The sequence below is a fragment of the Lagopus muta genome, chromosome 1, assembly GCF_023343835.1.
Source record: "Lagopus muta isolate bLagMut1 chromosome 1, bLagMut1 primary, whole genome shotgun sequence".
Classification (NCBI taxonomy): Eukaryota; Metazoa; Chordata; class Aves; order Galliformes; family Phasianidae; genus Lagopus; species Lagopus muta.
The window spans coordinates 78,218,019-78,245,770 of record NC_064433.1 but is presented as its reverse complement, the minus strand read 5'-3'; the positions used below and the strand labels follow the sequence as shown (position 1 = coordinate 78,245,770).

At 43.8% G+C, this 27,752-nt stretch overlaps 2 protein-coding genes and 1 gene segment (V, D, J or C); 1 reads left to right on the top strand and 2 right to left on the bottom strand.

Annotated features, from left to right (window-relative positions):
• Positions 1–8,512: 8,512 nt before the first annotated feature.
• Positions 8,513–11,588, bottom strand: LOC125690531 (trypsin I-P1-like). Its single transcript, XM_048938941.1, has 4 exons — positions 11,351–11,588; positions 10,552–10,805; positions 9,784–9,920; positions 8,513–8,751 (listed from the first exon to the last, which is right to left on the bottom strand). The coding sequence occupies exons 1-4, from the start codon at positions 11,545–11,547 to the stop codon at positions 8,602–8,604; spliced, it is 738 nt and encodes a 245-aa protein (XP_048794898.1). The 5' UTR covers positions 11,548–11,588; the 3' UTR covers positions 8,513–8,601.
• A 3,756-nt stretch (positions 11,589–15,344) lies between these two features.
• LOC125690560 (T cell receptor beta variable 19-like) lies at positions 15,345–15,896 on the top strand. The segment is given in 2 exon segments: positions 15,345–15,402; positions 15,493–15,896. Coding segments are annotated over 2 exon segments (387 nt in total).
• A 6,221-nt stretch (positions 15,897–22,117) lies between these two features.
• LOC125690512 (trypsin I-P1) overlaps positions 22,118–27,752 on the bottom strand; it is a 30,653-nt gene continuing 25,018 nt past the window's right edge. For 2 of the 3 annotated variants that reach the window (XM_048938925.1, XM_048938915.1), the window contains exons 2-5: positions 24,953–25,118; positions 24,154–24,407; positions 23,386–23,522; positions 22,118–22,353 (exon numbers count right to left, since the gene is read on the bottom strand). In XM_048938925.1, the coding sequence (XP_048794882.1) occupies positions 22,204–22,353; positions 23,386–23,522; positions 24,154–24,407; positions 24,953–25,118 (707 nt within the window). In that variant the 3' untranslated portion in view covers positions 22,118–22,203. Of the gene's footprint in view, positions 22,354–23,385; positions 23,523–24,153; positions 24,408–24,952; positions 25,119–25,834; positions 27,708–27,752 lie in introns of those variants that run through there. The other variant, XM_048938895.1, reaches the window with a different exon arrangement.

Sequence of the window (27,752 nt, the reverse complement as noted above, 5' to 3'; positions counted from 1 at the left end):
AGTATCACTGAGGACATTACTACATTCCCACTTACTTTTCCTTCCATGTTATCAGGCAGAGCTCCGAGGCATATATCCTGGCAACTTAAATGAGGAGGGAAAGGTGTAGGATTATTTGAAATTTTTCCTCATTTGGAAGGCATGTGGATGTTCTTCTGAACAGAAACACCTGAAGGTGCTGTGGACAGTATGTTTGTGTCCTGAATCTCCTGAGTATGTGAGCAGAGCAGTGGAGAGGTATTGCTGGTAAAGCACTATCCAACTACTTTCAAGATCCTCGTGGTGTTACCAAATGCATCCTAGCTGTGTCCTCCGTGCCCCTATTGGCCAAGCTTGGTCCTGCCAGAAAAGTAAATCACCTTGTCTGGGGTGATTCACAGGGCAGAAGGGGCAAAGGCACAGATGGTCTCAGTCCTCATGCGCTTCTTGAATTTGTCAAAGTGTGCTTATGAAACAGGACTGCCAAATCCCTTGCCCGAAGGCAACAACAGACCAAGACACTCGAGGCTCCACAGCTTAGCCACAGGTCTCAGGGGAGAATCCACCTCTGGAGGAATTTGGGCTGCTGCCTATCATCAAGGAAGTTTGAGGGAGCCATCCAGCTCCCTATCCCAAGCACATCCCTTCTCTCACACCTTTTGCTTTAGTCCATGCTCTTCATTCTTTCTTCCTCCTCATGACAGGGCACTGAGTATCCCTGAAATCTGCACAGGCATTTAACTCCTTTCTCATCCCTCTCATCAGTTCTGTTGGACCAGGCCTTGGGGAGCACTGATCTGTCATATACCTCTCATTACCATCACAGTGATCACTGCAGCAGCTTGGAGCACTTCCATCACACAAAGGTGGCCGAAGCAGGCAAAGGCTAAGGTCTCTGAGTATCTCCTACACCTGCAATTTTTTTTGTGGAGGAAACAGAGCTGGAGACAACATCCAGGAAAGGGGATCCCAGCCTGCTTTATTTCTTATCCCTTCAGATCCTAGGTTGAAAGATACAGTGCGAAGAAGCTGGGACCCAATCTCACTCATTCTTCCTTGTAGTGAGCAGGAACATGCCCAACTCTGCCACAGAGAGAAATATAAACTAGATGCAATGAGATTCACTGTTCCAGGCAGGAGAGCAGATAGAAGCTCTGAGCACTGTTTTGCTTTTCAGAAAAAAAGATGGAGGAGGGGCTGTTTTGGGTTACTTCTTGATCCTGCTTCTCATTGACATTAATTACTGCACTCACAGTACTCCATAGGAAAAAGGAGACCTCATACTGTTGCAGAAAACAAGAAAACAAAGAAAATTCTGCAAAACAAATGATAGTTTAGAAAGCCAATGCCAGTTTATTACAGCGTTTAGTGCATGGTGATCTTTCCACATAGTGTGCACAATCCAGAGCTGAATCACCCTCATTATATACATTTAACATACAAATTTTCCATGAAGTTCCCACCTATTCTGAGAACTGTCATGCATACTAAATCTAACATTGCACCTGTATCTGTCAATCAAGGAATTTTTGCAAGGGGTCTTTCAGTTTGCTCATGATATTGATGTTGAGCTAGATAGCTACATAGATTACTCTTCTGCACTTCCTTGTTTTGTAGATTGCTCCTTCGTACTGGGAGCTAGGGAGCCACATTGTTCTTAAAAATAAATATCTCCTTGAAAGCATCTCCTTAGAACTTCTTTCTTCCAACTTTCTTCTGAAGGGGAGCTCTCAGCGTTCTATTGCTTAGCACATAATCAGACTCTTCGTGAACCTCGACATATACATATTCCTGTATGTTCATTGTGTACCTCCCACTATTTCCCCTTCCATCTTAGCAATGCCTATATTTTCCTGTGACTGTACACATCATCTCCTAGGGTCACCAGCCAGACAATACTTTCTTACATTTCATGCTTCCCATTGCTTTGTCTAGCCCTAGTGTGTCTCATCCTCCTTTAGTTCTTTCTTTTCACGTACTCTGGGCAGCTACGAAAGGCAGGACCTTGACAGGACAAGAATTTTTCACATGATTCTGTGCTGGTTCCTTGTGGCCATGGTGACCCCTATGATTAAGGGAATTCAACACATTCCTGAGCATCTGCATAGATTCCATCACTGTTTGTCTGATCTGCATGCCCATTTTTCAAAGCTTCCTGTGTTAAGAGTAGATTTTGAAAGAGTTAAGTAGGAAGAACTGGATCTCTGCAATGCCTGCTTTTTTTTGTTTGTTTGTTTGTTTTTTCCCTATGTGCATGTCTTCCAGATGTTTAGTTTAAGGACATAAACGGCCCAGGAATATTTCTTGCCTATCACAGGGATACTGAGAACTCAGCCAGTGTTCTGAAGATCTGTTCTGTCCTTTCCGTATTCCTTCTCACCTCCTCTCTAACAACCTACCATGCCTATATTGGGACAATATCTGCTCCAATAGATTTGCACAATTATCTTTATCCCAACATAAAGAGACAGAGGAGAGACTTAGCTTTCTTTATTTGAATAAAGAGAGAATACACTAGGGGCATACCCCTGTAGGATCTCTCAAATCATGAGGGACACAACTGTTCTTTTATCCCTGTAACTTGATGCTAGTGAGTCCTTTTCCCTTTCCCCATTGTTTCAGGTACTCAGAGTTCTTGGTTCACCTGTCACACATTCATACCCCATACCTGTCACACACACCTACCCCAGTAGGTATCCCCCTTCGTTTCCTTTGTTTATACTGGTTTGTTTAGCAATAAAGATCAATATATTAGTTTAAGGACCAGTATATTAGTTTAGCAAAATAAATCAGTGAGTGCTAATTCTAAAACTTTCCATTTCAGCTCTGCTTAGTGTGTGAACGGCCTTGTTTTCTGTTAATTCTGCTTCACAAGAAGCACTGGAGTCGTAATGGACTACTTATCTTTGCATTTCACCAGGTGCAAGTACATTTTCCTTGGATTTCATGTACATTGTTTCAGAAGTTGCTCATTATGGCCTAACAAGCAATGGAAGTTTGCCAAACTGGGGAAAAAAGCTAAAGGTCAGCCAAAAGTCTCAGTGATTATGCTGATGGTGGAAAAGTGAGGATAAAGTGGATGTAAGACCACCCTAAATCCAAACGTGCCCAGAGAGATATTAATGAGTTCTTGGAAAAGAATGAATATATATGCCAATGTACTGCATATATATGCCTTAACTGTTTATATGTAGAACCTGAACAAACATGCATGCACTTGTTTGTCGTGTCACTTGGTACATATCATGACGAATATAGGAATACTGCTTTCTAACACTGCACTGCAGTTAGAGAGATTTCTTCCTGGATTGCAAATGACAATACATACTTTGTATTGAACTCTGGGTTCAGTGTTTGTTGTTTTGCCCAGCTAAAACTATCTTCATATCCCGTAAAGTCTACCACTCTTTGTTCTATCAAGCAAACAAGATTTACATGCAGGTGCTGAGCTAGCGTCTCCTGCCATGTACCTGCAAGATAAGTTTGTTTAACCAGTCCTTCTTAGCAGATATTATTTTGAAAGGATATCTTATCCTTTTTTCTTTCATCTCACCTAGTTCATGTTTTTCCATTTTGTCTGAATTCACATCCTGCCCTGCCCTCATTTCCATATCAACCTAATTTCTGTACCAACTCATTTCTTTCCCTTGTCTCGACACTTGTCCTTTTCCCTTCTAGCTTTGGCTCTGAGCAGTCCTCAGACACAGTCAAATGGCTGAGATTCACAGTCTGTGAATCTCAGCAGCCTCAAGATGAAATCTCCCAGAACAACTGTGTAGTAATACAAGCTGCCTTAGGGGAATGACTCCAGGCTGATCTTAGTGGCTATTACAATAGAAAGTGGTAAAACAAATGTTGAGGAATTTCAATGCCACTTCAAGAGCAGAGAGATTCAGGGAGGTAGAAGACCTTGATGGAGCATGCTTTCCTCAGTGATTCTGGCACATACTGCTGTGTCAAGAATCAAGAAGAGTAGCTAGATCTGGAACAAAATGGTCCTACTATCCTCCTCATCTGCACTGCACAAAGTTGCAGGACAATACCATTTTACATATCACTGTCTCTACTCCTTAGCCTTCCCTTCTTTCTCAGACTCTTTCCTGCTTTCATTTCTTGCTTCCTTCTTTGTTTACTCTCATTTACATTATATTCACTTATGTCAATCCATACAATATACTTTGCTTTCCCTCTTCTTTCTCCCTCCCTTCAATCCTCACTTAAATCTACTCCCTCTTTGTTTTCCGGCCTCTTTTGACCTCTGTCAAGGTTCTGGCCCAGTTCATCTTAGTTCTGTGACTGATGGGACAAAGGGACCCACAGATGCATGCTCTGAGAAAAGGGGGACGGGGGTAGAGAAAGGGTAGGGAGACGGGCCAAAAAAAAAGAGAGAAGTCTCATGACTCCCAGTCAGCTTTATATTTCCCTCTGAATGGAAAACAGAAACAGAACAGAGAAGTCTTCTAGGAGCTGTAGTTTGTTCTTCTCTTCTGAGACAGGTACTCAGAACTACTGACAATCCATGGAACTCCATGGAAGAGCATTAACTCTTCAACTCCCAGTGCACTATATGATGTTATGATGTAGAATATCAATAACAAAAATCATAAAACCATAACAACTTCTCACCACACCTCTTTACTTTCCCTATCCATCTATTTTTTTCTTCTGGACTATCTAATTCACTCCATACTCTCCTAAAGAAAATGGGCAGGGCTAGTAGTTTAGACACATAGACTTCCATTTTATGCCCATGCTTTGCCCAGCCTGCTCCTTCCTGGAAACAGAGGAAGCCTGTTCTTCACAAAGGAAGCCTCCTGCACAGCCACACCTTTGTGGGTCCATGCTGTGCTGACTTTGAAAAATTACATGATGGGAAATCTTGATCACTACCTTTGAATGAGTGACAATATTTAACCTGCTTAAATCATCATGGAGAAAGTTCAGAGTGCTCATGACCAAAACAGCCAGAGATTGATACCAACTCTCTGGGTAAGATATTGTCTGATTCACACACACCACCGGGAGGAAGCTGAACTGCAGCAGTAGAACTTCATAGTCACACAGGTATTGGAGAGGGAAGTCCACAAAACATGTTCCTGTGCATTAGCTGAGATGGTGCTTTGCATGCAGAAGTGTCATGAAGATGTTTCTGTGTAAACAAGAATGTCTATCACAGTATGTACCCACTCTCTTTTCTACACGAATCCTATCCTGGAATTAAACATCTCTCTCTCATCAGCTCTACTGGGTGAAGACTGGGCAGATTTCTGCACACATACCCTGTCCTGTATTTCTTACCCTACAGCAGCAACATTCCCTAGCCTTGGCAGATAGTCTGGATCCCAGACATAGTGCTCAGTCCCAGCAGATGGGCAGGTGTGGTCCTTGGGCTGGTGTGGCTGGAGGATGTCACCATGCTCACGTCACTCTTTGTTTTTGCTTAGAAAGTACATTGGTCAGAATTGTCCTAAATCAACGTATGCTGATCATATTACCACATTCTTTGCCTGGACTGGGAGCTCTGTTGGCCTCAATGTTTATGTATATCTAATCTCCTCTCTTTCAAAAATATGTATCCTACAGATTAAAAGAAAGAGATCAGGATGTTGGCCTCATGTAGACAGGAAGGATACTCAGTGCCAATGCCCCATTATTACCAGAGTTTTATGAGGAAAGCATTAAGGATGAAGGTAATGTACATTATGTCAATGAGTCCCAGCATATCTCTTGCTTTTTTCATAGAATCATAGAATGGTTTGGGTTGAAAGGAACCTTTAAGATAATCTAGTGCCAACCACCCTGGTATAGGCAGGTATACCTCTCCCTAGACCAGGTTGCTCAAAGCAGACATTTCCTACTCTAGCATGGAGGTGAGGTAATCTCCACTTTCATGTGGTCTTACATTCAGGGTTTGTGTTTTTCCTCTAGTTCAACTGCCCTTCCCTGGAATTAAGTCCCAGGCTCAGGAGGACTTGAATACTTCTAGGGAGGGGACATTCACAACTGGCCAACCTGTTCCAGTGTCTCACCACCCTCACAGTAAAGAATTTCTTCCTAATATCTAGTCTAAATCTACCCTCTTCCAGTTTAAAACCATTTCCCCTTGTCCTGTAGCTACCTTCCCTTATAAAAAGTTCCTTCCCAAGTTTCCTATAGGCTCCCTTCAGGTACTTGAAAGCCACTATTATGTTTCTTTGGAGCCTTCTCATCTCCAGGCAGAAGAACCACAGCTCTCTCAAAGCTGTCCTCAGAGTGCAGGTGCTCCAACTCTCTGATCATCTTTGAGGTCCTCCTCTGGATCTGCTCCAACATCTCCATGTTCTTCTTCTGCTGGGGGCTCCAGAACTGGACACAGTACTCCAGATGGGGTCTCATGAGAGCAGAATTAAGAGGTAGATTCACCTCCATCGACCTGTTGATCACATTTATTTTGATGCAACTCAGGATACAGTTGGCCTTCTTTACTGCAAGTGCATATTGCCAGCTCATGTTGAATCTCTCATCAATCAGCACTCCCAAATCCTTCTCCTCAGGACTTCTCTCAAGCCATTCTCCACCCAACCTGTCTCTGTGCTTGGACTGCCCCAACCCAGATGCAGGACCTTGAACTTGGCCTTGTTGAACTTCATGAGATTAGCATGGGCTCACCTCGCAAGCCTGTCCAGGTCCCTCTAGATGGCATCCCTTCCCTCTAGCATGTCAACTGCACCAGTCAGTTTGACATCATTTTTGAGGAAGAAAGAGACAGAGTCAGGGTTTTGGCTGGAGAAACAAGTACTTACCCTGGAGGACTGAGTCTAAAATGTTCTGAGGTGAACCCAAAAAAACAGCTGAGGCATTTGTAATTCCCTAAGGAATAACTGCTGCTACTGAAGGAGTTAGTTTTCCCTTCTAGGCTTCCTCCTGAGACTGGGACATAACTCCAGTGAAAGGCAGTTGAACTAGAGGGAAAACACGAACCCTGAACATAAGACCACATGAAAGTGGAGATTGCTCCACTTCCATACTAGGGTGGGAAATGTCTGACCAAATGGGTTACTGAAGAAGAAGCGAAGATGCTGAACCTAAGGGAAAGAACATTCCACCATGATATTCGTTGATTTGTTCAGCAATAGGAATTAGTACACTGGTTTAAGAATCAATATATTAGTTTAGCAAAAGAAATCAACAAGAGATAGTTGTAAAACCCAAAATCCAACCCCCAAAAGGGGGATAGATTATTGTGACTGTTTAACGTTATTAATGTGTAGGTGTTCCTTCTGCATTAGGTAGATTCAATATATGGGAATTAAATGTACAAATTCAGTGAGGAAATTTTTGCTATTGTCTTTGATTTCTTAAAACGTTCAACTTTCCAGCACCTGGGCCCAAATTAAAAGAAATATCTCTCTTACGTGTGTGGGAATTGGCTCATTGCACATCAGGTAACAAATTTGCTTTTTGGCTGATAATACCAGGCAAGGCTATGTAAGTCTCCACTCACACTGGCCATGGAGGGAAAACCTGCGACTGCCAGCAGCTCCATGGTAGGAACTCTGCCTCCTGGTACAAACAGACTGAAGGCAAGCATGATTTTTCCGGAAAGAAAGCAAGCCATGAAGGAAGATGCTGAGAAGGAATTCAACATGGACTTTCACAGCAGTGGGATACCATGCTATGATCCTGTTTGTATGTTGTACATTTTCCTGGCTCAGGCACCTATTGCTTATCTAAGAGCAATAAATCCTCAATAAATCATCTGAAAGAGCTAAGCAAAAACCTCTCCATTTGAAAACGGCTTTTGTTCCTTTGTGCCCCACTTTTCTCCTCGCCTTTTCTTCATCTGATTTTTCTCTCATTTTTTCCTTTTCTCCATTTCCTTTTCCCCCGAGGAGACAGCTGCACAGCTCACGGGCAACTTTGGCACTTTATTCATGGACTCTCTTGGGGCTGCTTGGGGCAGCAGGAATTTAAAACCAAAGCTCAGGAGCATCTCTGTTCTTTTGACTGTTCCAGGAAAACTCAGAAAACCCAGCATGTCCAACGAGCAAAATGCTATGGAGAGAAGTCCCAGCAATTTGGTAAAATAGCCTTGGTAGGTCACAGTACTGGTACAATAAGAGAACAAGCCCTAGTAAGGGCTTGCCTTCATTCCTCAGGTAGAGCTTCCAGTGATTTTGCAGTAGGAAATGTTCAGTGCTATGACTGTGGGTTGGGGGTAATTGGGAGTGTTTGTTTTGCTGCCAGCTGTTTTCTGTAATACAAGTATGTTGCCTCTGTAGTTCACCACACTCCTTCAGCTGTTCTACATGGATGCGTAGCATTGACTTTATGATTATAAAGGGAAAATATCTTCTACTCCAAAATGCTTGTGCATAACTGACTGAAGGACTCCTGAAGTTGAAGCTAAAAATTGTCCCAAGCTTCTTCTAGTTGAGATACACTACAAACATTAGGTAGGTTGATAGATAGTGATATTGGTTGTCTGTGTTCCCCGTGTGATAACCCATGGAAGTAATGTGAGGAACTCTGCACAAAGATGGGCTGCCTGAAAATGTTTATTTTTTGTGAAGGTTTGTACATCCAGTTGCAAGGCAGAAGGAAATGAGGGGGAGGAAAAGCAGGTCACGTAAAATGAGCGTCTCAATAGGAAGACATAGTTGATTGAATCCAGGAAACGTAATTGCAAACCTTAGTGTAAACGCCGGGATAACCTCTTTGTGCACATCCATAACCCCAGGAAACAATACCCTGCAGCTGACCATTGCAGACTACTGGGCCACCGGAATCCCCCTGTGCAGATAAAGATACAGATGCTCAGCAAATGCTATCGGCATCAGCAATAAGCCATATTTCCCAGAAATGACTGAGATTCGAGAGAGAGACTTTTTCTCACAAAGACAATTTCTGCTTACAATTCTACACCTGATGCTAACATGCCGTACTTTTAAAGCATCACAGACAGCAGTAAGTTACTTAGTTTCCATGGCTGCCGTTCTTGGCAGATGCTCACAAAACTCTTCTTGCTCATGATTCTGCAAAACTTTTCCACAGAATCAGGCAAATGCAGCAAGCAGAGCAATTGCCAGGTGTGTTCATTTTCCAAATTTCCTGGATATTGGTACAGTGATGTTTTATTCTCATCAAATCCGATCCTAACATGTGCATCCTAGGCTACAGCCTCTGTGATTATTGCTTATTCTCCGGTGCAGCACTTCTCCATTTTCAGTAGCCCAAAGTGCAAGAGCTAGCACCCTCTGCACGTGGAGAATTGGGGCAGAGGCATTCCACATCTTAAATAAATAAGGATAAATAGAGATGAACTGAGTGGAAAAATTGCCACCTGTATGGAAATTGTTGAGTCATGGCCCGAATCACTGACTGAGCACCTGGGGAAAGGACGCGGTCAGCCCTGGAAGCACAGGTGAAGGCAATTCAGCTGTGCAACTGGAAGGGATGGAGCCTGGCTGCACCTCTCTTAGACCTCATTTAAGGGCTGACTGCCACTGGGAAGGGTCTCTTCCTGGAGATCCCTCCTTGGTGGAGCTTTCCCCTGCCAACGTAGACTCTTCTGACGTGGGTGAGCACTCTTTTTCCCTTGCTTCATAGCAGTTCTCAATTGTGCCTATTCTTTCGTCATCACATCTGTCCCTTTGTATTGAGCTGTCCAAGTGCCATAGCAATTCAATAAGCGACCTCTACACTAAGCCTTCATCGCTAGTTAAAAAAATGATTTCAAACATGCCATTGAGTATTTCTCACATGATACCATCCTCTCTTAGGAGAGGACAGGAAAGGTGCAGATTGGAGAGGCAGCTGTTTTACCTGGCAGGAGTCTTTCCCTCCATTCAGGTATCCAACACACATCATGTTACTAGTAATTTCACCAGGGTAAGCACTGCTGCACTGGCTTGAGGAGAGTATAGGGGCTTCCAGACACTGCAAGACATCTGGATACAGAGCTACAAGAAAACAGAGAGAAATTATTGATGGCGTATCTGATTTAATTTCAGAGCCTGGGAAAAACTCCTTTCTTAACAGAAAAGTCATTGCCGGACACCCTGTTTTAGCAGTCCTCGTTTTTCTTCTGTGCTGAAATTCCATTTGTTTAGATGAAACAGATCCTACTTGCGGGCCCTCTGTTCTACCCTGCATCGAAAAGTCCTCAGCTGGCAGATTTAGAACTAAGAACTGCTCTGACAGTACACACGGTGAAGAAATCTTGGGTCTCAGGCAAAGTACCTTCTGCTCTGGTGCAGGTTTGTTTTGGTCAGAGAATTAGGGACTGGTCTCCACCTGCGCTTCTGACCACTGGTGGAAAAGAGTGGACATCTTAGTGAAGGGCACTTGAATGACTTCAATGATTCCATCTTCACAAAACAGAACAAGATTAAAAATCTTGAAGTCTTGCCATCAGAGCAGCTAACTGATTGCTGTCCTACATGGACTGATCATTCAAAATCGTTCTCCAAAAAGGCTGCTTGCTGTGCAGCACTTCTCTGATCTTTACCCTGTACTGTTTGGACTTAACTGTGAGATCTTAGACCATCTCCAGGGTGCTCAGGACGCTGTACATTCCCACCCAACACTTACTGCCACTGCTGAGTGTGTTGCCCCATCCAGAGATCAGGCATGTTGTTCCAGCAGACGGACAGCTGGTAGGCAGAGCAACTGTGCTGACATAGGAGTTGAGTGTGGCTGCTTTGGACAGTTTGATGAGCATGATATCGTTGTTCAGTGTGTTGGAATTGTAGCCAGAGTGGCGGATGATTTTAGATGCACTGATGGTCTGCTCGCTGCCGTCTGTGCTTGCCAGGTTGTATTCCCCAAGCTTCACTTGAATGGAACTGGAAAAAGGAAGGAATGTCACTTACTTTACTGCCACTGACATTGCGGTTGTGAGAAAGCTGCCTATCGCTGTGGGTCTTAACAGTATTTTCATGCTGGGTTCTTTTCTTGTCCTGCAACAAATTCTCGGGATCTACGCTGAGATCTTATTTCCAGTGCTGGTGGTGAATTTATGAGGGATTGTGTAGCGGCCAGTACAAACATCCTGCAAGACAAACTGCTACCAGCATGAGATCATTCCTCTTCCTATTCTACTGCAATTCAGCTTTAACAAATTAATGCCGCTTCTAGGAGACCGCGCACATTACTTGCTGGATTACCGTGTTGTCATTTCAGAAGGTACTCTGCATTCAGAGAAGTGTTTGCAGAAGGGGAAAACCACTCGTACTGCGTCAGCCCACCTTTCTGAATGACCCACTCATTCCTCAGTTGTCTTCTGTGAGAACCGAGTTATTTAGATGTTTGGATCTCATAGCTGTACATTCCTGTTAAAAGTGAACTGGAGAAAAGAGGTAGATTATGGAATATATATTTTTCCACTCACGACTTGTAGCAGTGAGCAGCTGACAGCACCCATTGGCTGCTGATGAGAGAACCTCCACAGAAGTGATATCCAGAATTCAGAGACACCTGGTAGGGTGCCGCGCTCCTTCCACAGGTGTAGCCTCCCACAATCTTGTCATCATCCCCATCGCTGACGGGGAAGGCGACTGCAAAATAAGAGATAGCATGCGTTAACATCTGGCATAAGGAACTCTGTGGCCCTATGACTGAGCGAAACACCTTGCAGGTGGTTTCTGCTTCTAAACAAAAGCACGCAACAGCAGTTATGGCCAACTCTAACACGCATTTGTTGGCTTCTCCCTAAAATAAGCTGATTGAATTTAGATCTCCCGTAATCAGAGAATTTGCAGTAGCTTCAGGACTTCCTGGTCAGAGGTACATGCATCTTCAGTGGAAGAGTCGTGAATTTATACAATGTATACAGTCGTTTTTGTTTTTGTTTTTAATCTATGTAAGCACTTTAGTGTTTCCAGGTCAGGAGCCATGGTGGCCTGCATGTCTTGTGAAAGAAGTTATTCAGGATGGACAGTTAGTAGTCAAAAGAGGTAGAAGCATTCTGCCTTAAGCCTTTTGCAAATGTAAACTCGACTTCACTTCCTCGTGACAGACTGTGCTACAAGTTTCCTCAGATGTAAGTTTCATTTTAAATTACGCAAGTAATTTAAGTAAAATGTACTCACCAGCCACACCAACAAAGGTGACAAACAGTAAGTATTTCATGATCGTGACACAGCCTCGATCCCAGACTGGTGGACTGGCAACGGGAGCTGCTAGAAATACAGTTTCTGAAATGGCTTATCTTCAACCCAAGGTTTTGTCCAGGGAAAAAAACAGTGGAAAACTTGAAGATCCAAATGTAGGGATTAAGAAGGTACTGATAGGAATTACAAACAACATAACAGTTAATCATAAGCCTTTCATAAGATATAGAGTTCTCTTTAATTATTTCAAAGAAAAACTTTCCAAACAAAGAAACGTTTGCGTTTTGGAAGACGAGTGTTTCCTTGCAGCATTTGCTCACAGTAACCCTTTGAGATCTCTCTGCTGGTGTCATTTTTAGGAAAGCAGGCTTTATTGCATGTAGTGGATTGAAAGATACCTTACATACACTAAAATATACATCATTTCTGTCTATTTCTTAAGTTGATTTGAAAACTCCTTTTCTTCAGCAGTATGCTTCTTTCTATCTGGAGGATAATGTTTATTCAAATAAAATATTCACAAGAAATCTCAAAAACAGACTATAAGAAACCACTCTATGTGGCCCTCCATCTCCTCAGATAATTTCTTTGAATGTGGAATGCTCTCAATTGCTATTTGAAAGCACTTCACTCATTTCATCTAAACAATCATGTCAATCTAACAAATATTTCTGGGTGCTTTTTTGGTTTACCTGTAGTGATTTTTGCCTCAAAAAATCTCAGTACAAGTTGATGTATATGGGTACAATGTATGTGAACACAAATACAGTGATAACAAACAGTGAGACTAGATCTGCCAACTGTACAGAGAGGAGTGAACGCAAGAAGATGAAAGAAAATAAATTGATATGCTACAGATTAGACTCAAACTGCAGAAATATGAGCGTTACAGGAACAGCACAATTAGCCTCCTGTTGGATATCCTTATTTACATGGATTGTAATGTTTGTGTAATGTAGGCTTCTTTAGCATCCATATCTGGGGAAATCCAGTTGTATGAGGTCAGAACAGGGGCAGTTCATAAAAACCTGTCTTTAGCGTAACAACAGAATGGTACACAGGTTGAGCAGAAGGAAGGTTCATGATTGGAGTGTGTGCACTCTAACATTCAGACAAATTCTTTGCTCTCCAAGCAGCTCCGCCCTCTCATCATCAGCTCAGAACTAAGCTTCTCTGAGAAGTACGCCAAAGTTAAGTTCAGTTGCTTCCCTCACTTAATCCACTCCAAAACCATTTCTGAAAGACTCGTATCTTCACACATCACTCCTGTGGGCCTTACACATCCGGGAAACCTGTGTTCTCCTGACTCTGTGAGCTGTTCAGCAAGGAGAATAGCACACCATTCCTTGCAACCACAAACAATCTTCTGTTCTGACAAACAATCTCAGGGCTGTGATTTACTCACGGTTTGTATCAGGCAAAAGAAACACAATGAGGAAAGCACTGGGAAAGCACTGTCACTCACAGATTCACTTGCTTACTCTCTTCTGCCTCTTACTTAGAGCTCATTTTTACCATACTCTGTTGACATCTACGGATTATTACTAGCGATTCAACCATCCTCGGATAGTTTTGGGATTTCTATTTTCTGTCAGAATCTCTAAAGGAATATGAATACCTTGGTGGTTCCTTTGGGAGTGACAGAGACATCTGAGTGATTTTAGTAGCTGTGCTTGTTGTTACTCTTTTTCCTTCTCCAGTAGTAAGCTATTACATCCTGAAAATCATGATGTTACAGTTGTACCTCAGGTGTTTTTCATGAACCCTGGAAAAAAAGCTCTTCAACCTTGGGAACATAACATAAGGATCTCTTTCCATTTTTCTCAGCTTCCTGGCACATTTAGTTTAGGCTGGCTATGCTACTGTAGCTCTGTGAACTTATCAGTAGCCTTCAATGTCCAGCAAACAAATGAGGTGGTCACAGCTGTGCACTTCCCAGGTGCCAGTAGAAAGCCATCCAGATCTTCAGTGAATGTGGTCATCCTGAAGTTCTGCAGCCACAGTGCCCTATTCCAGTTCTGAAGAAGCAATTCCTCCCAGGCAGTGCTTGTTTTTGCAAGCTTGATGTGGCACGGCACAAGAAACAACGATTCTGAGAGAAGTTCTTCAAGAAATAGCTGCTGCGCTTGTCTCACTTCCTGTCTTTGCATTTACTTTGCAGGTCATCCAGTCCAACTCCCCTGCAACAAAGAGGGAGACCTACTGCTAGATCACAGAATCACAGAATCACAGAATCACCCGGGTTGGAAGGGACCCCAAGGATCATGTAGTTCCAACCCCCCTGCCTAGCAGGGCCACCAAACATCCACATTCAGATCAGGTTGCCTAGGACCCCGTCCAACCTGGCCTTAAACACGTCCAAGGACGGGGCATCCACAACCTCCCTGGGCAGCCCGTTCCAGGGCCTAACCACTCTCCTAGTAAAGAACTTCCCCCTAACATCTAACCTAAATCTTCCCTCCTTCAACTTAAAACCATTTCCCCTAGTCCTGCTGTTGTCAGCCCATTTGAAGAGTTTACTCCCCTCCTGGGTGTAGGTTCCCTTCAGGTATTGATAGGCTGCAATGAGGTCACAGCCTTCTCTTCTCCAGGCTGAACAAGCCCAACTCCCTCAGCCTGTCCTCATAGGGGAGGTGCTCCAGCCCCCTGATCATCTTAGTCGCCCTCCTCTGGACCCTTTCCAAAATCTCAATGTCTTTCTTGTACTGAGGGCTCCACACCTGGACACAGTACTCCAGATGGGGCCTCACAAGAGCCGAGTAGAGAGGGACAATCACCTCCCTGTCCCTGCTGGCCACCCCTCTCCTGATGGAGCCCAGGATCCCATTTGCCTTTCGAGCTGCTAGATCAGATTGCTCAGAGCCCTGTCCAACCTGACCTCAAATGTCTCCAGGGACAGGGCGTCCACCACATCTCTGGGTACCCTGTGCCAGTGCTTCACTGCCCTATTCCTGTGAGGGGGAAAAAAAACCAACAAAAACAACCACGTTTTCCCTATGTCCAGTCTAAATCTCCCCTGTTTCAGTTTAAAACCATTTCCCCTTGATGCTATCCTGTCTGAGAGAATATTTTCCTCCTGAATCAGTTGGAAAGCTTCTATATATTTTCAGCAGGCACTCTGAAAACAGTGCATTTCCTTCAAATTGCAGGCAGGAAGAAGCTTGCTTTTCTGCATAGATCTGGCTGCTGCAGAGGTCGTTGCTATTGGCTTAAGGGAAATGGAAACAGACCTATATAAGTAAGTTCCTTACCGAGGCATGCTCTCTGCTTTCTCAGTCAGAAATGAGAACGTGGACAGTTTGGTGCTTGGTCTTGTGCTTCTTTGGAGCAAGTAAGGCACCAGCTGAGACATCCTGCCTGTTCTGCTGGGGGGAGAATGTAGTCTGCTTTCTAACTGTGTTCCTTTTGCTTTGTCTCTCAGGAGCTAAGATAACACAAAACTCAAGTCTGGTACTGAAAGAAGATGAGAGTGCTACCCTGGGATGCAGTCAAAATGACAATCACGATTATATGTCCTGGTATCTGCAGCAGCCAGGAAAAGGGCTGCAATTAATCTATTATTCCTATGGAGCAAATCAGGAATATAAAGGTGATATTCACACTGGATACGAAGCTAAGCGGATAAGCCAGGAATACTTTCGTTTAGATCTCATGTCTGTGAAGAAGAACCATTCAGCTACCTATTTCTGTGCCTCAAGTTTGGACACAACACTTCAAAGTCACTTGCTTTCTGTACATAAACTCCTCTCCAGTACATGAACTGCTGCATTTCATGATCGGACTTCTGAGAGACGTGGAGGGTTGGTGCACATTGGCACTCTAAAGATAGACATTTTCCTTATTGTTAGAGGGCAAGGTCAGGAAATCCTCCACAGTATTACGATCAATGTCACTCCCAAATCGTTCTCCTCAGGGCTGCTCTCAAGCCGTCCTTCTCCCGTTCTTCAACCCTGAACTAAGACCACATGAAAGTGGAGATCACACCACCTCCATGGTAGGGTGGGAAATGTGATCAAATGGAGTGTCAACAAAAATGCAAAGAAGATGAACCAGAAGGAAAGAAGATTCCACCATGATGTTGGTTGATTTGTTCAGCACTAGGAATTAGTATGTTGGTTTAAGAATCAATATATAAGTCTAGCAATAGAAACCAATGAGAGATAGTTCTAAAACTTTCCATTTCTACTCCAGTGGGTGAACAGTCCTGTTCTCAATAATTTTGCACAGGTGACATAAGAGATTACTTTTATCTACTGCACCCAATAGGTGCAAGGATATCTTGAATGCCACACGTACTGCTTTAAAAGTTGCACACCCTGGCTTATTAAGCAATGGGAATTTTCCAAACTGGGGAAAGACAGCTGAAAGTTAGTCAGAGGTCTCAGTGATTAAGCTGTTGGTGGAAAATGTGGAAGAAGTAGGTGGCCATGCTAGATGCTGCCGAGCATGCCTAGAGGGACATCAGCACATATGAATGAGTCCTTGAAAAAGAACGAACGTGTGTGCCAGTGTATTGCATATGTATGTCTTAACTGTTTAAATGTAGAACCTGGACTCTGAGCATGTGCTTGCTTGTCAAGTCACCCAGTATGTGTCACGAGGAATAAAGGAATGCCACTTTCTAACACCATGTTGGAGTCAGAGAGTTTTACACCAAGACCCTAATCTGCGATGCCTTTCTTCAGTCTTCCAATAAGCTGTGCAGTGATTAAGACAGTCTCCTTCCTTGGAATTTCCTACAGGTGCTGCAGCAGTGCAGTGTTATGGTGATCTGCCATTGTGCATGCAAGCAGCAGGATGGCAAATACTGAATAGCAGGCCCTCACCCTCCTGGCTGAGTACAGTAGCTTCCCCACTGCACCCACATCACAGCTTACATTGAGCAGGCACGCTCTTTTTGTAAACCACAGATGCAGTGCAAGCAGAGGAATTCTCACGGAGTCCAATCTCACACTCCTGCCTGTGCCGAGGGAGGATGTATCTTTCTCTTCCCTCACAGTTTTTCTGAGTCACACTTGCTGTCTCCTCAGACTATTTCTTCGCCTCTCCCACAGGACTGATTCCCCCTCACCACCTGCACTGACTGTTTACTTCTTGCGCCCAAATGTTTGCAGTCCCTGTGAAGCAAATGCCCTTCCTCTCAGTGTCGAGTACCAGTGCACTTTAATAGTCTCAAAGTGCTTACTGAATGAGACAGCCTGCAGTCAGAGACCCAGCTGTCAGCAGGGGGAAGGTAGAAGGATGGAGGTGCTCTTCTACACTCCTGCAAAGAAGTTGATGACTCTCACACTGAAGCCATTGACAGCCCAGAGCAGGCAGGATGATGAACAAAGCACGAACGTGGCATGAACAGCATAGGGCTGAACAGAGAAGATCCAGCACTGCACTGTGTGTGGTCAGGATCGTTGAAATTTCAGGAACTTAGATGTGGGGCGTAGAAGAAAATAACAAAGCCCTGTTTCTCTGCTGTTTTTTTAATTATTTTTATTTATTTATTTATTTATTTTATTTTTTTAATATAACTCTTTTGTGAAGATCTCAGCTGTTTCAAGAGGAAGAGAGGAAAACCCCAAAGCAGCCCTATGCCTTGTCTCAAACTCAGGCTCCCATCAGTCCCAGCACGTTCCTGTGCCTGCACACACACACACACACACACACACACACACACAGACACACACATGTCAAGCCAGCTGTTCAGCATTTGTGCCTCCTTCTACTGTCTGCATTTCACACAGTTCCCAGCCAACCGACTGCTTTCTAACTAACTGCTTTCTGGGCGGTCTCACGCTGTCCTGCCCACTCCAACATCATGCATTTCCTCCTTCCTCAAGGCTTCCTCCTCACACATCAGAGCTTCTAGGTCAGTGCTGTCACCACAGGCAGATCAGTTGAAGAAGATAAGACTTTGCCCATGTTTCCCTACTGGGTTCTTATGGCCTTCCTGGCTCCTACAGGTAAGTAAATTTTGTTCTCCCTTGAGAAACCTCACTGTTTCCTCTGCTGGTGCTCCAACAGTGCGTTCAGTTGTTGGTAATGCTCCATTCCTCAAGGCTTCCTGGGGAGAATGAGCAATGAATGAGATGAAATTTTCCTCAGGCTCTTACTCAAAAAACTCTGCAGATCTTCACATTTACTTATTTGGTTTTTTCTGTCACATTTTAATACTTCAGCCAACGGCAGTGCTTCTAGTATTAAAAAAAATATATAAACTTTTATCAGTAGTATATTTGAATATTTTTCTTTCTCCTGTATGTCTCTTTCAGAGAAATGGGACAGTGTTTCACATGCTGGCATCCCATCTAGTAATTCAAGCATGTGTCTTTGTGTCTCTTTGAACCCATTCCATTCTCACAGTTTTTTCCTTTTCCAGGCTGGGCTCTTCAGCAAACCCCAGACTCAGTTGTCCGACTGGGAGACTCTCTGACTCTGAACTGTTCGCACAAGGAGAGTGGAGTCTGGACCATGTACTGGTACAAGCTGCCAGTGGGGAAGAACGCCACTTTGAAGCTGGTTGTACGTTCAGTGGAGGGTACCAAGGCAGATTTTGAGGAGGAATTCAAAAGCCGCTTCCAGAGTAGTGGGACTAAGGCGAACTCCTTATCGGTGACGATAGATCATGTCCTACTCAATGACTCGGGCACTTATTTCTGTGCAAAGCAAGATACACTGTGACACGAAGGCTGGAGCAGCGTAGCGCAAACCCTTCTCCATATGATATTGTTAAACTTGTCAGCATTCACTGAAAAGTAGCCCTGCAGATTGTTTGGATAACGGGAAGAATTGTGTCTTGGTTGAAGTCCTCCAGCAGGATGAGTGCTGGCAGTCGCGATGCCTCCTGTAGCCGGAGGGAGAAGACCTCATTGACAGGCTCTGCTTGATTGAGTGACCGGTAGTAGACACTGATCACAAGGCTTCCTTTGCTGCCTCAGTCTCTGGCATCACCCATAGGCTTTTGACTTGCTCATGACTATACTTTAGGGATAAGCCTTCACATTCTATTCCTTTCATGATGTAGATAGCGGCACTACCTCCCCTCCTTCCTTGTCTGTCCCTTCTGAACAGCTGGTAGCAGCTGAATAGCCACACTCCAGACATACGAATCATCCCACCAGGTTTCAGTGATGGCAACTATACTGTGGCTTTCTAGTGGCACAACAGATTCCAGCATCTCCTGCTTGTTTCCCAAGCCGTGTGCATTGGTGTAGAGGCACTTCAGCTGGGCAGCCAGCCTTGTCAAGCCCTTGAAGGATAACTCCTTCATTCCTTTTAAGCATTCCCCTTGATTTTCCCCATTGCCAAACGTCAGGCACGTCCCTTCGCAACGGCTTTTTCCGCGATGATTTACCTTTCTGCTGAAATAAAGGGGGTGAAGGAGGTGGTCATACAGCCTCGCTGCGCATGCTCGAAGAGACGTTAGCATGTATTCATGAGTTCTTGGGAAAGAATGAGTATGTGTGATGTTTCTGGGAAACGTATTGCACCTGTATGTTTTAACGGTTTAAATGTGGAACCTGAACTCCGAGAGCACATGCTTGATTTGTCAAGCTGGCCGGTACAAATGGTGAGCTAAATTAATGTCACTTTCCAACTCCACAGCGGAGTTAGAGAGTTTTCTTCCCAGACTTTGATAACAAGCAATAGGTAAAACTTTGGTGTGATATCAGCCTGAGCAAAGCACAGTACTTCACGGGCTTCCATATGGGAAATCCCATTCCATCCAGACCCAGTGCAAGCACAGAAGGGGAACAACTTTGTAAGCTACCTTTTCATGGTAGGGTCTACCAGTGGTATAAATGATGTTCCAACAGGTAAGAAGGGAGAGCCCATAAGAACATTTCAACAACTTTGATATCAAGTCTTGAATATCAAATCTAGAAAGTGGAATTTCTTCTTTGCCACAAGAGGCATTGAGACGTGGAGTAGATAGTGGCAGAGGACAGGGACTGTTTCCAAACAACTCTTCTCAACACGCCCAGCCCTCCTAGTCAAGGATGCGCTCTGTGTACAGACAGAAACATGTATTTTCCCCCATCTTCCTTGACCTCTTCACTCTCCTCCAACATTTTCATCCCTCTGATAACATATGAAAGCGGGTGGATATTTCTGAACCTTCTAAGAGGGGAGTGTGTTCTGTTTTTATGACTTTTTTGTTGTCAGTATCCCACATCATAACATCATGCAAAGCACTGGGAGTTACAGAGTTAATGTTCCAGTTCCGTGGACCACTGTTTCTGGGTGCTTGGTTCTCAGAGGGGGAGGCAAGGAGGCAAATTTGCCAGAGGACTTTGCACCCAGAGGAAGGGAGGTGGAGCTCCTGGGAGCCTCTCTTTCTTTGGTCGCTGCAGAGAAGCGCGTGCTGCCTTGCTGCTTTTTGCCTGCAGCTTTAGAGTAAGGTCTTCATTTTGGACACTGTCTCTCTCTCTCATTTTGTTTGATTTGTTGGCCTCTATTCCAATTGGATTGTGTTCTGTTCTGTTATCTTGCATTCTGATGTCATATTTAGTAAACTAACGTTCCTCCTCAGGTCGTTGCTGCTGCTCTGTTGTTATACCCATCTTCTTACCCTTTTCCCTCTGCCAGGGCGTGGGTCCATGGATCCCCTGCCTCATTAGTCATGAGATCAGGCCAGGCTGGCCCATGAACCATTGACACTCTTTTTCTCTTTCCTTCTTTTCTGGGCCTGTGGGCCTGCTGTGGACACAGACAGATCTAGATAATTCCGTGAAGGGAGAAACATGTCTTTGCTTAGAAAGAAGGGGCTATTGTCTGTGTTTAATCAACAGAAACGTAAAATACTTTGATCAAGCAGAGTGTCTTACTTGGTCTGATAATTCAAAACCGATTGTTCCTCATGGAGGAACTTTCCAGCACCTGGGCCCAAATTAGAAGAAATATCTCTCTTACGTGTGTGGGAATTGGCTCATTGCACATCAGGTAACAAATTTGCTTTTTGGCTGATAATACCAGGCAAGGCTATGTAAGTCTCCACTCACACTGGCCATGGAGGGAAAACCTGCGACTGCCAGCAGCTCCATGGTAGGAACTCTGCCTCCTGGTACAAACAGACTGAAGGCAAGCATGATTTTTCCGGAAAGAAAGCAAGCCATGAAGGAAGATGCTGAGAAGGAATTCAACATGGACTTTCACAGCAGTGGGATACCATGCTATGATCCTGTTTGTATGTTGTACTTTTTCCTGGCTCAGGCACCTATTGCTTATCTAAGAGCAATAAATCCTCAATAAATCATCTGAAAGAGCTAAGCAAAAACCTCTCCATTTGAAAACGGCTTTTGTTCCTTTGTGCCCCACTTTTCTCCTCGCCTTTTCTTCATCTGATTTTTCTCTCATTTTTTCCTTTTCTCCATTTCCTTTTCCCCCGAGGAGACAGCTGCGCAGCCCATGGGCAACTTTGGCACTTTATTCATGGACTCTCTTGGGGCTGCTTGGGGCAGCAGGAATTTAAAACCAAAGCTCAGGAGCATCTCTGTCCTTTTGACTGTTCCAGGAAAACTCAGAAAGCCCAGCATGTCCAACGAGCAAAATGCTATGGAGAGAAGTCCCAGCAATTTGGTAAAATAGCCTTGGTAGGTCATAGTACTGGTATAATAAGAGAACAAGCCCTAGCAAGAGCTTGCCTTCGTTCCCCAGGTAGAGCTTCCAGTGATTTTGCTGTAGGAAATGTTCAGTGCTATGATTGTGGGTTGGGGGTAATTGGGAGTGTTTGTTTTGCTGCCAGCTGTTTTCTGTAATACAAGTATGTTGCCTCTGTAGTTCACCACACTCTTTCAGCTGTTCTACGTGGATGCGTAGCATTGACTTTATGATTATAAAGGGAAAATATCTTCTACTCCAAAATGCTTGTGCATAACTGACTGAAGGATTCCTGAAGTTGAGGCTAAAAATTGTCCCAAGCTTCTTCTAGTTGAGATACACTACAAACATTAGGTAGGTTGATAGATAGTGATATTGGTTGTCTGTGTTCCCCGTGTGATAACCCATGGAAGTAATGTGAGGAACTCTGCACAAAGATGGGCTGCCTGAAAATGTTTATTTTTTGTGAAGGTTTGTACATCCAGTTGCAAGGCAGAAGGAAATGAGGGGGAGGAAAAGCAGGTCACATAAAATGAGCGTCTCAATAGGAAGACATAGTTGATTGAATCCAGGAAACGTAATTGCAAACCTTAGTGTAAACGCCGGGATAACCTCTTTGTGCACATCCATAACCCCAGGAAACAATACCCTGCAGCTGACCATTGCAGACTACTGGGCCACCGGAATCCCCCTGTGCAGATAAAGATACAGATGCTCAGCAAATGCTATCGGCATCAGCAATAAGCCATATTTCCCAGAAATGACTGAGATTCGAGAGAGAGACTTTTTCTCACAAAGACAATTTCTGCTTACAATTCTACACCTGATGCTAACATGCCGTACTTTTAAAGCATCACAGACAGCGGTAAGTTACTTAGTTTTCATGGCTGCCGTTCTTGGCAGATGCTCACAAAACTCTTCTTGCTCATGATTCTGCAAAACTTTTCCACAGAATCAGGCAAATGCAGCAAGCAGAGCAATTGCCAGGTGTGTTCATTTTCCAAATTTCCTGGATATTGGTACAGTGATGTTTTATTCTCATCAAATCCAATCCTAACATGTGCATCCTAGGCTACAGCCTCTGTGATTATTGCTTATTCTCCGGTGCAGCACTTCTCCATTTTCAGTAGCCCAAAGTGCAAGAGCTAGCACCCTCTGCACGTGGAGAATTGGGGCAGAGGCATTCCACATCTTAAATAAATAAGGATAAATAGAGATGAACTGAGTGGAAAAATTGCCACCTGTATGGAAATTGTTGAGTCATGGCCCGAATCACTGACTGAGCACCTGGGGAAAGGACGCGGTCAGCCCTGGAAGCACAGGTGAAGGCAATTCAGCTGTGCAACTGGAAGGGATGGAGCCTGGCTGCACCTCTCTTAGACCTCATTTAAGGGCTGACTGCCACTGAGAAGGGTCTCTTCCTGGAGATCCCTCCTTGGTGGAGCTTTCTCCTGCCAACGTAGACTCTTCTGACGTGGGTGAGCACTCTTTTTCCCTTGCTTCATAGCAGTTCTCAATTGCGCCTGTTCTTTTGTCATCACATCTGTCCCTTTGTATTGAGCTGTCCAAGTGCCATAGCAATTCAATAAGCGACCTCTACACTAAGCCTTCATCGCTAGTTAAAAAAATGATTTCAAACATGCCATTGAGTATTTCTCACATGATACCATCCTCTCTTAGGAGAGGACAGGAAAGGTGCAGATTGGAGAGGCAGCTGTTTTACCTGGCAGGAGTCTTTCCCTCCATTCAGGTATCCAACACACATCATGTTACTAGTAATTTCACCAGGGTAAGCACTGCTGCACTGGCTTGAGGAGAGTATAGGGGCTTCCAGACACTGCAAGACATCTGGATACAGAGCTACAAGAAAACAGAGAGAAATTATTGATGGCGTATCTGATTTAATTTCAGAGCCTGGGAAAAACTCCTTTCTTAACAGAAAAGTCATTGCCGGACACCCTGTTTTAGCAGTCCTCGTTTTTCTTCTGTGCTGAAATTCCATTTGTTTAGATGAAACAGATTCTACTTGCAGGCCCTCTGTTCTACCCTACATCGAAAAGTCCTCAGCTGGCAGATTTAGAACTAAGAACTGCTCTGACAGTACACACGGTGAAGAAATCTTGGGTCTCAGGCAAAGTACCTTCTGCTCTGGTGCAGGTTTGTTTTGGTCAGAGAATTAGGGACTGGTCTCCACCTACGCTTCTGACCACTGGTGGAAAAGAGTGGACATCTTAGTGAAGGGCACTTGAATGACTTCAATGATTCCATCTTCACAAAACAGAACAAGATTAAAAATCTTGAAGTCTTGCCATCAGAGCAGCTAACTGATTGCTGTCCTACATGGACTGATCATTCAAAATCGTTCTCCAAAAAGGCTGCTTGCTGTGCAGCACTTCTCTGTTCTTTACCCTGTACTGTTTGGACTTAACTTTGAGATCTTAGACCATCTCCAGGGTGCTCAGGACGCTGTACATTCCCACCCAGCACTTACTGCCACTGCTGAGTGTGTTGCCCCATCCAGAGATCAGGCATGTTGTTCCAGCAGACGGACAGCTGGTAGGCAGAGCAACTGTGCTGACATAGGAGTTGAGTGTGGCTGCTTTGGACAGTTTGATGAGCATGATATCGTTGTTCAGTGTGTTGGAATTGTAGCCAGAGTGGCGGATGATTTTAGATGCACTGATGGTCTGCTCGCTGCCGTCTGTGCTTGCCAGGTTGTATTCCCCAAGCTTCACTTGAATGGAACTGCAAAAAGGAAGGAATGTCACTTACTTTACTGCCACTGACATTGCGGTTGTGAGAAAGCTGCCTATCGCTGTGGGTCTTAACAGTATTTTCATGCTGGGTTCTTTTCTTGTCCTGCAACAAATTCTCAGGATCTACGCTGAGATCTTATTTCCAGTGCTGGTGGTGAATTTATGAGGGATTGTGTAGCGGCCAGTACAAACATCCTGCAAGACAAACTGCTACCAGCATGAGATCATTCCTCTTCCTATTCTACTGCAATTCAGCTTTAACTAATTAATGCAGCTCCTAGGAGACCGCGCACATTACTTGCTGGATTACTGTGTTGTCATTTCAGAAGGTACTCTGCATTCAGAAAAGCATTTGCAGAAGGGGAAAACCACTCGTACTGCGTCAGCCCACCTTTCTGAATGACCCACTCATTCCTCAGTTGTCTTCTGTGAGAACCGAGTTATTTAGATGTTTGGATCTCATAGCTGTACATTCCTGTTAAAAGTGAACTGGAGAAAAGAGGTAGATTATGGAATATATATTTTTCCACTCACGACTTGTAGCAGTGAGCAGCTGACAGCACCCATTGGCTGCTGATGAGAGAACCTCCACAGAAGTGATATCCAGAATTCAGAGACACCTGGTAGGGTGCCGCGCTCCTTCCACAGGTGTAGCCTCCCACAATCTTGTCATCATCCCCATCGCTGACGGGGAGGGCGACTGCAAAATAAGAGATAGCATGCGTTAACATCTGGCATAAGGAACTCTGTGGCCCTATGACTGAGCGAAACACCTTGCAGGTGGGTTCTGCTTCTAAACAAAAGCACGCAACAGCAGTTATGGCCAACTCTAACACACATTTGTTGGCTTCTCCCTAAAATAAGCTGATTGAATTTAGATTGGCAGCCCGTCTATTTGCGTCTAAAGCCCTGGATGCTATTTCTCAGGCTGAACTTCATAGTATAGAAACGTTCTTATTGGATAAGATAAAAGGTTTGTCTGTCCCAAGATCTTGTCTGTAGAAGCAGACAATGAAAGTACAACACAAGACTGCAGTGGTATTTCCTTACAGCTCTCTCCCGTAATCTGAGAATTTGCAGTAGCTTCAGGACTTCCTGGTCAGAGGTACTTTGTAATGCATCTTCAGTGGAAGAGTCGTGAATTTATACAATGTATACTGTCGTTTTTGTTTTTGTTTTTAACCTATGTAAGCACTTTAGTGTTTCCAGGTCAGGAGCCATGGTGGCCTGCATGTCTTGTGAAAGAAGTTATTCAGGATGGACAGTTAGTAGTCAAAAGAGGTAGAAGCATTCTGCCTTAAGCCTTTTGCAAATGTAAACTCGACTTCACTTCCTGGTGACAGACTGTGCTACAAGTTTCCTCAGATGTAAGTTTCATTTTAAATTACGCAAGTAATTTAAGTAAAATGTACTCACCAGCCACACCAACAAAGGTGACAAACAGTAAGTATTTCATGATCGTGACACAGCCTCGATCCCAGACTGGTGGACTGGCAACGGGAGCTGCTAGAAATACAGTTTCTGAAATGGCTTATCTTCAACCCAAGGTTTTGTCCAGGGAAAAAAAACAGTGGAAAACTTGAAGATCCAAATGTAGGCATTAGAAGGTACTGATAGTAATTACAAACAACATAACAGTTAATCATAAGCCTTTCATAAGATATAGAGTTCTCTTTAATTATTTCAAAGAAAAACTTTCCAAACAAAGAAACGTTTGCGTTTTGGAAGACGAGTGTTTCCTTGCAGCATTTGCTCACAGTAACCCTTTGAGATCTCTCTGCTGGTGTCATTTTTAGGAAAGCAGGCTTTATTGCATGTAGTGGATTGAAAGATACCCTACCTACACTAAAAAATACATCATTTCTGTCAATTTCTTAAGTTGATTTGAAAACTCCTTTTCTTCAGCAGTATGCTTCTTTCTATCTGTAGGATAATGTTTATTCAAATAAAATATTCACAAGAAATCTCAAAAACAGACTATAAGAAACCACTCTATGTGGCCCTCCATCTCCTCAGATAATTTCTTTGAATGTGGAATGCTCTCAATTGCTATTTGAAAGCACTTCACTCATTTCATCTAAACAATCATGTCAATCTAACAAATATTTCTGGGTGCTTTTTTGGTTTACCTGTAGTGATTTTTGCCTCAAAAAATCTCAGTACAAGTTGATGTATATGGGTACAATGTATGTGAACACAAATACAGTGATAACAAACAGTGAGACTAGATCTGCCAACTGTACAGAGAGGAGTGAACGCAAGAAGATGAAAGAAAATAAATTGATATGCTACAGATTAGACTCAAACTGCAGAAATATGAGCATTACAGGAACAGCACAATTAGCCTCCTGTTGGATATCCTTATTTACATGGATTGTAATGTTTGTGTAATGTAGGCTTCTTTAGCATCCATATCTGGGGAAATCCAGTTGTATGAGGTCAGTCTTTAGCGTAACAACAGAATGGTACACAGGTTGAGCAGAAGGAAGGTTCATGATTGGAGTGTGTGCACTCTAACATTCAGACAAATTCTTTGCTCTCCAAGCAGCTCCGCCCTCTCATCATCAGCTCAGAACTAAGCTTCTCTGAGAAGTACGCCAAAGTTAAGTTCAGTTGCTTCCCTCACTTAATCCACTCCAAAACCATTTCTGAAAGACTCGTATCTTCACACATCACTCCTGTGGGCCTTACACATCCGGGAAACCTGTGTTCTCCTGACTCTGTGAGCTGTTCAGCAAGGAGAATAGCACACCATTCCTTGCAACCACAAACAATCTTCTGTTCTGACAAACAATCTCAGGGCTGTGATTTACTCACGGTTTGTATCAGGCAAAAGAAACACAATGAGGAAAGCACTGGGAAAGCACTGTCACTCACAGATTCACTTGCTTACTCTCTTCTGCCTCTTACTTAGAGCTCATTTTTACCATACTCTGTTGACATCTACGGATTATTACTAGCGATTCAACCATCCTCGGATAGTTTTGGGATTTCTATTTTCTGTCAGAATCTCTAAAGGAATATGAATACCTTGGTGGCTCCTTTGGGGGTGACATCTGAGTGATTTTAGTAGCTGTGCTTGTTGTTACTCTTTTTCCTTCTCCAGTAGTAAGCTATTACATCCTGAAAATCATGATGTTACAGTTGTACCTCAGGTGTTTTTCATGAACCCTGGAATAAAAGCTCTTCAACCTTGGGAACATAACTTACGGTTCTCTTTCCATTTTTCTCAGCTTCCTGGCACGTTTAGTTGAGGCTGGCTATGCTACTGTAGGTCTGTGAACTTATCAGTAGCCTTCAATGTGCAGCAAACAAATGAGGTGGTCACAGCTGT

Excerpts from the sequence above, each read along its gene's own strand:
- LOC125690531 (XM_048938941.1), bottom strand. The coding sequence starts at position 11,547 with ATGTTAACGCATGCTATCTCTTATTTTGCAGTCGCCTTCCCCGTCAGC. Across the intron at positions 10,806-11,350 it reads GCTGCTCACTGCTACAAGTC|TTCCATTCAAGTGAAGCTTG; the intron begins GTGAGTGGAAAA and ends TCCTTTTTCCAG. Across the intron at positions 9,921-10,551 it reads CAACACACTCAGCAGTGGCA|CTCTGTATCCAGATGTCTTG; the intron begins GTAAGTGTTGGG and ends GTTTTCTTGTAG.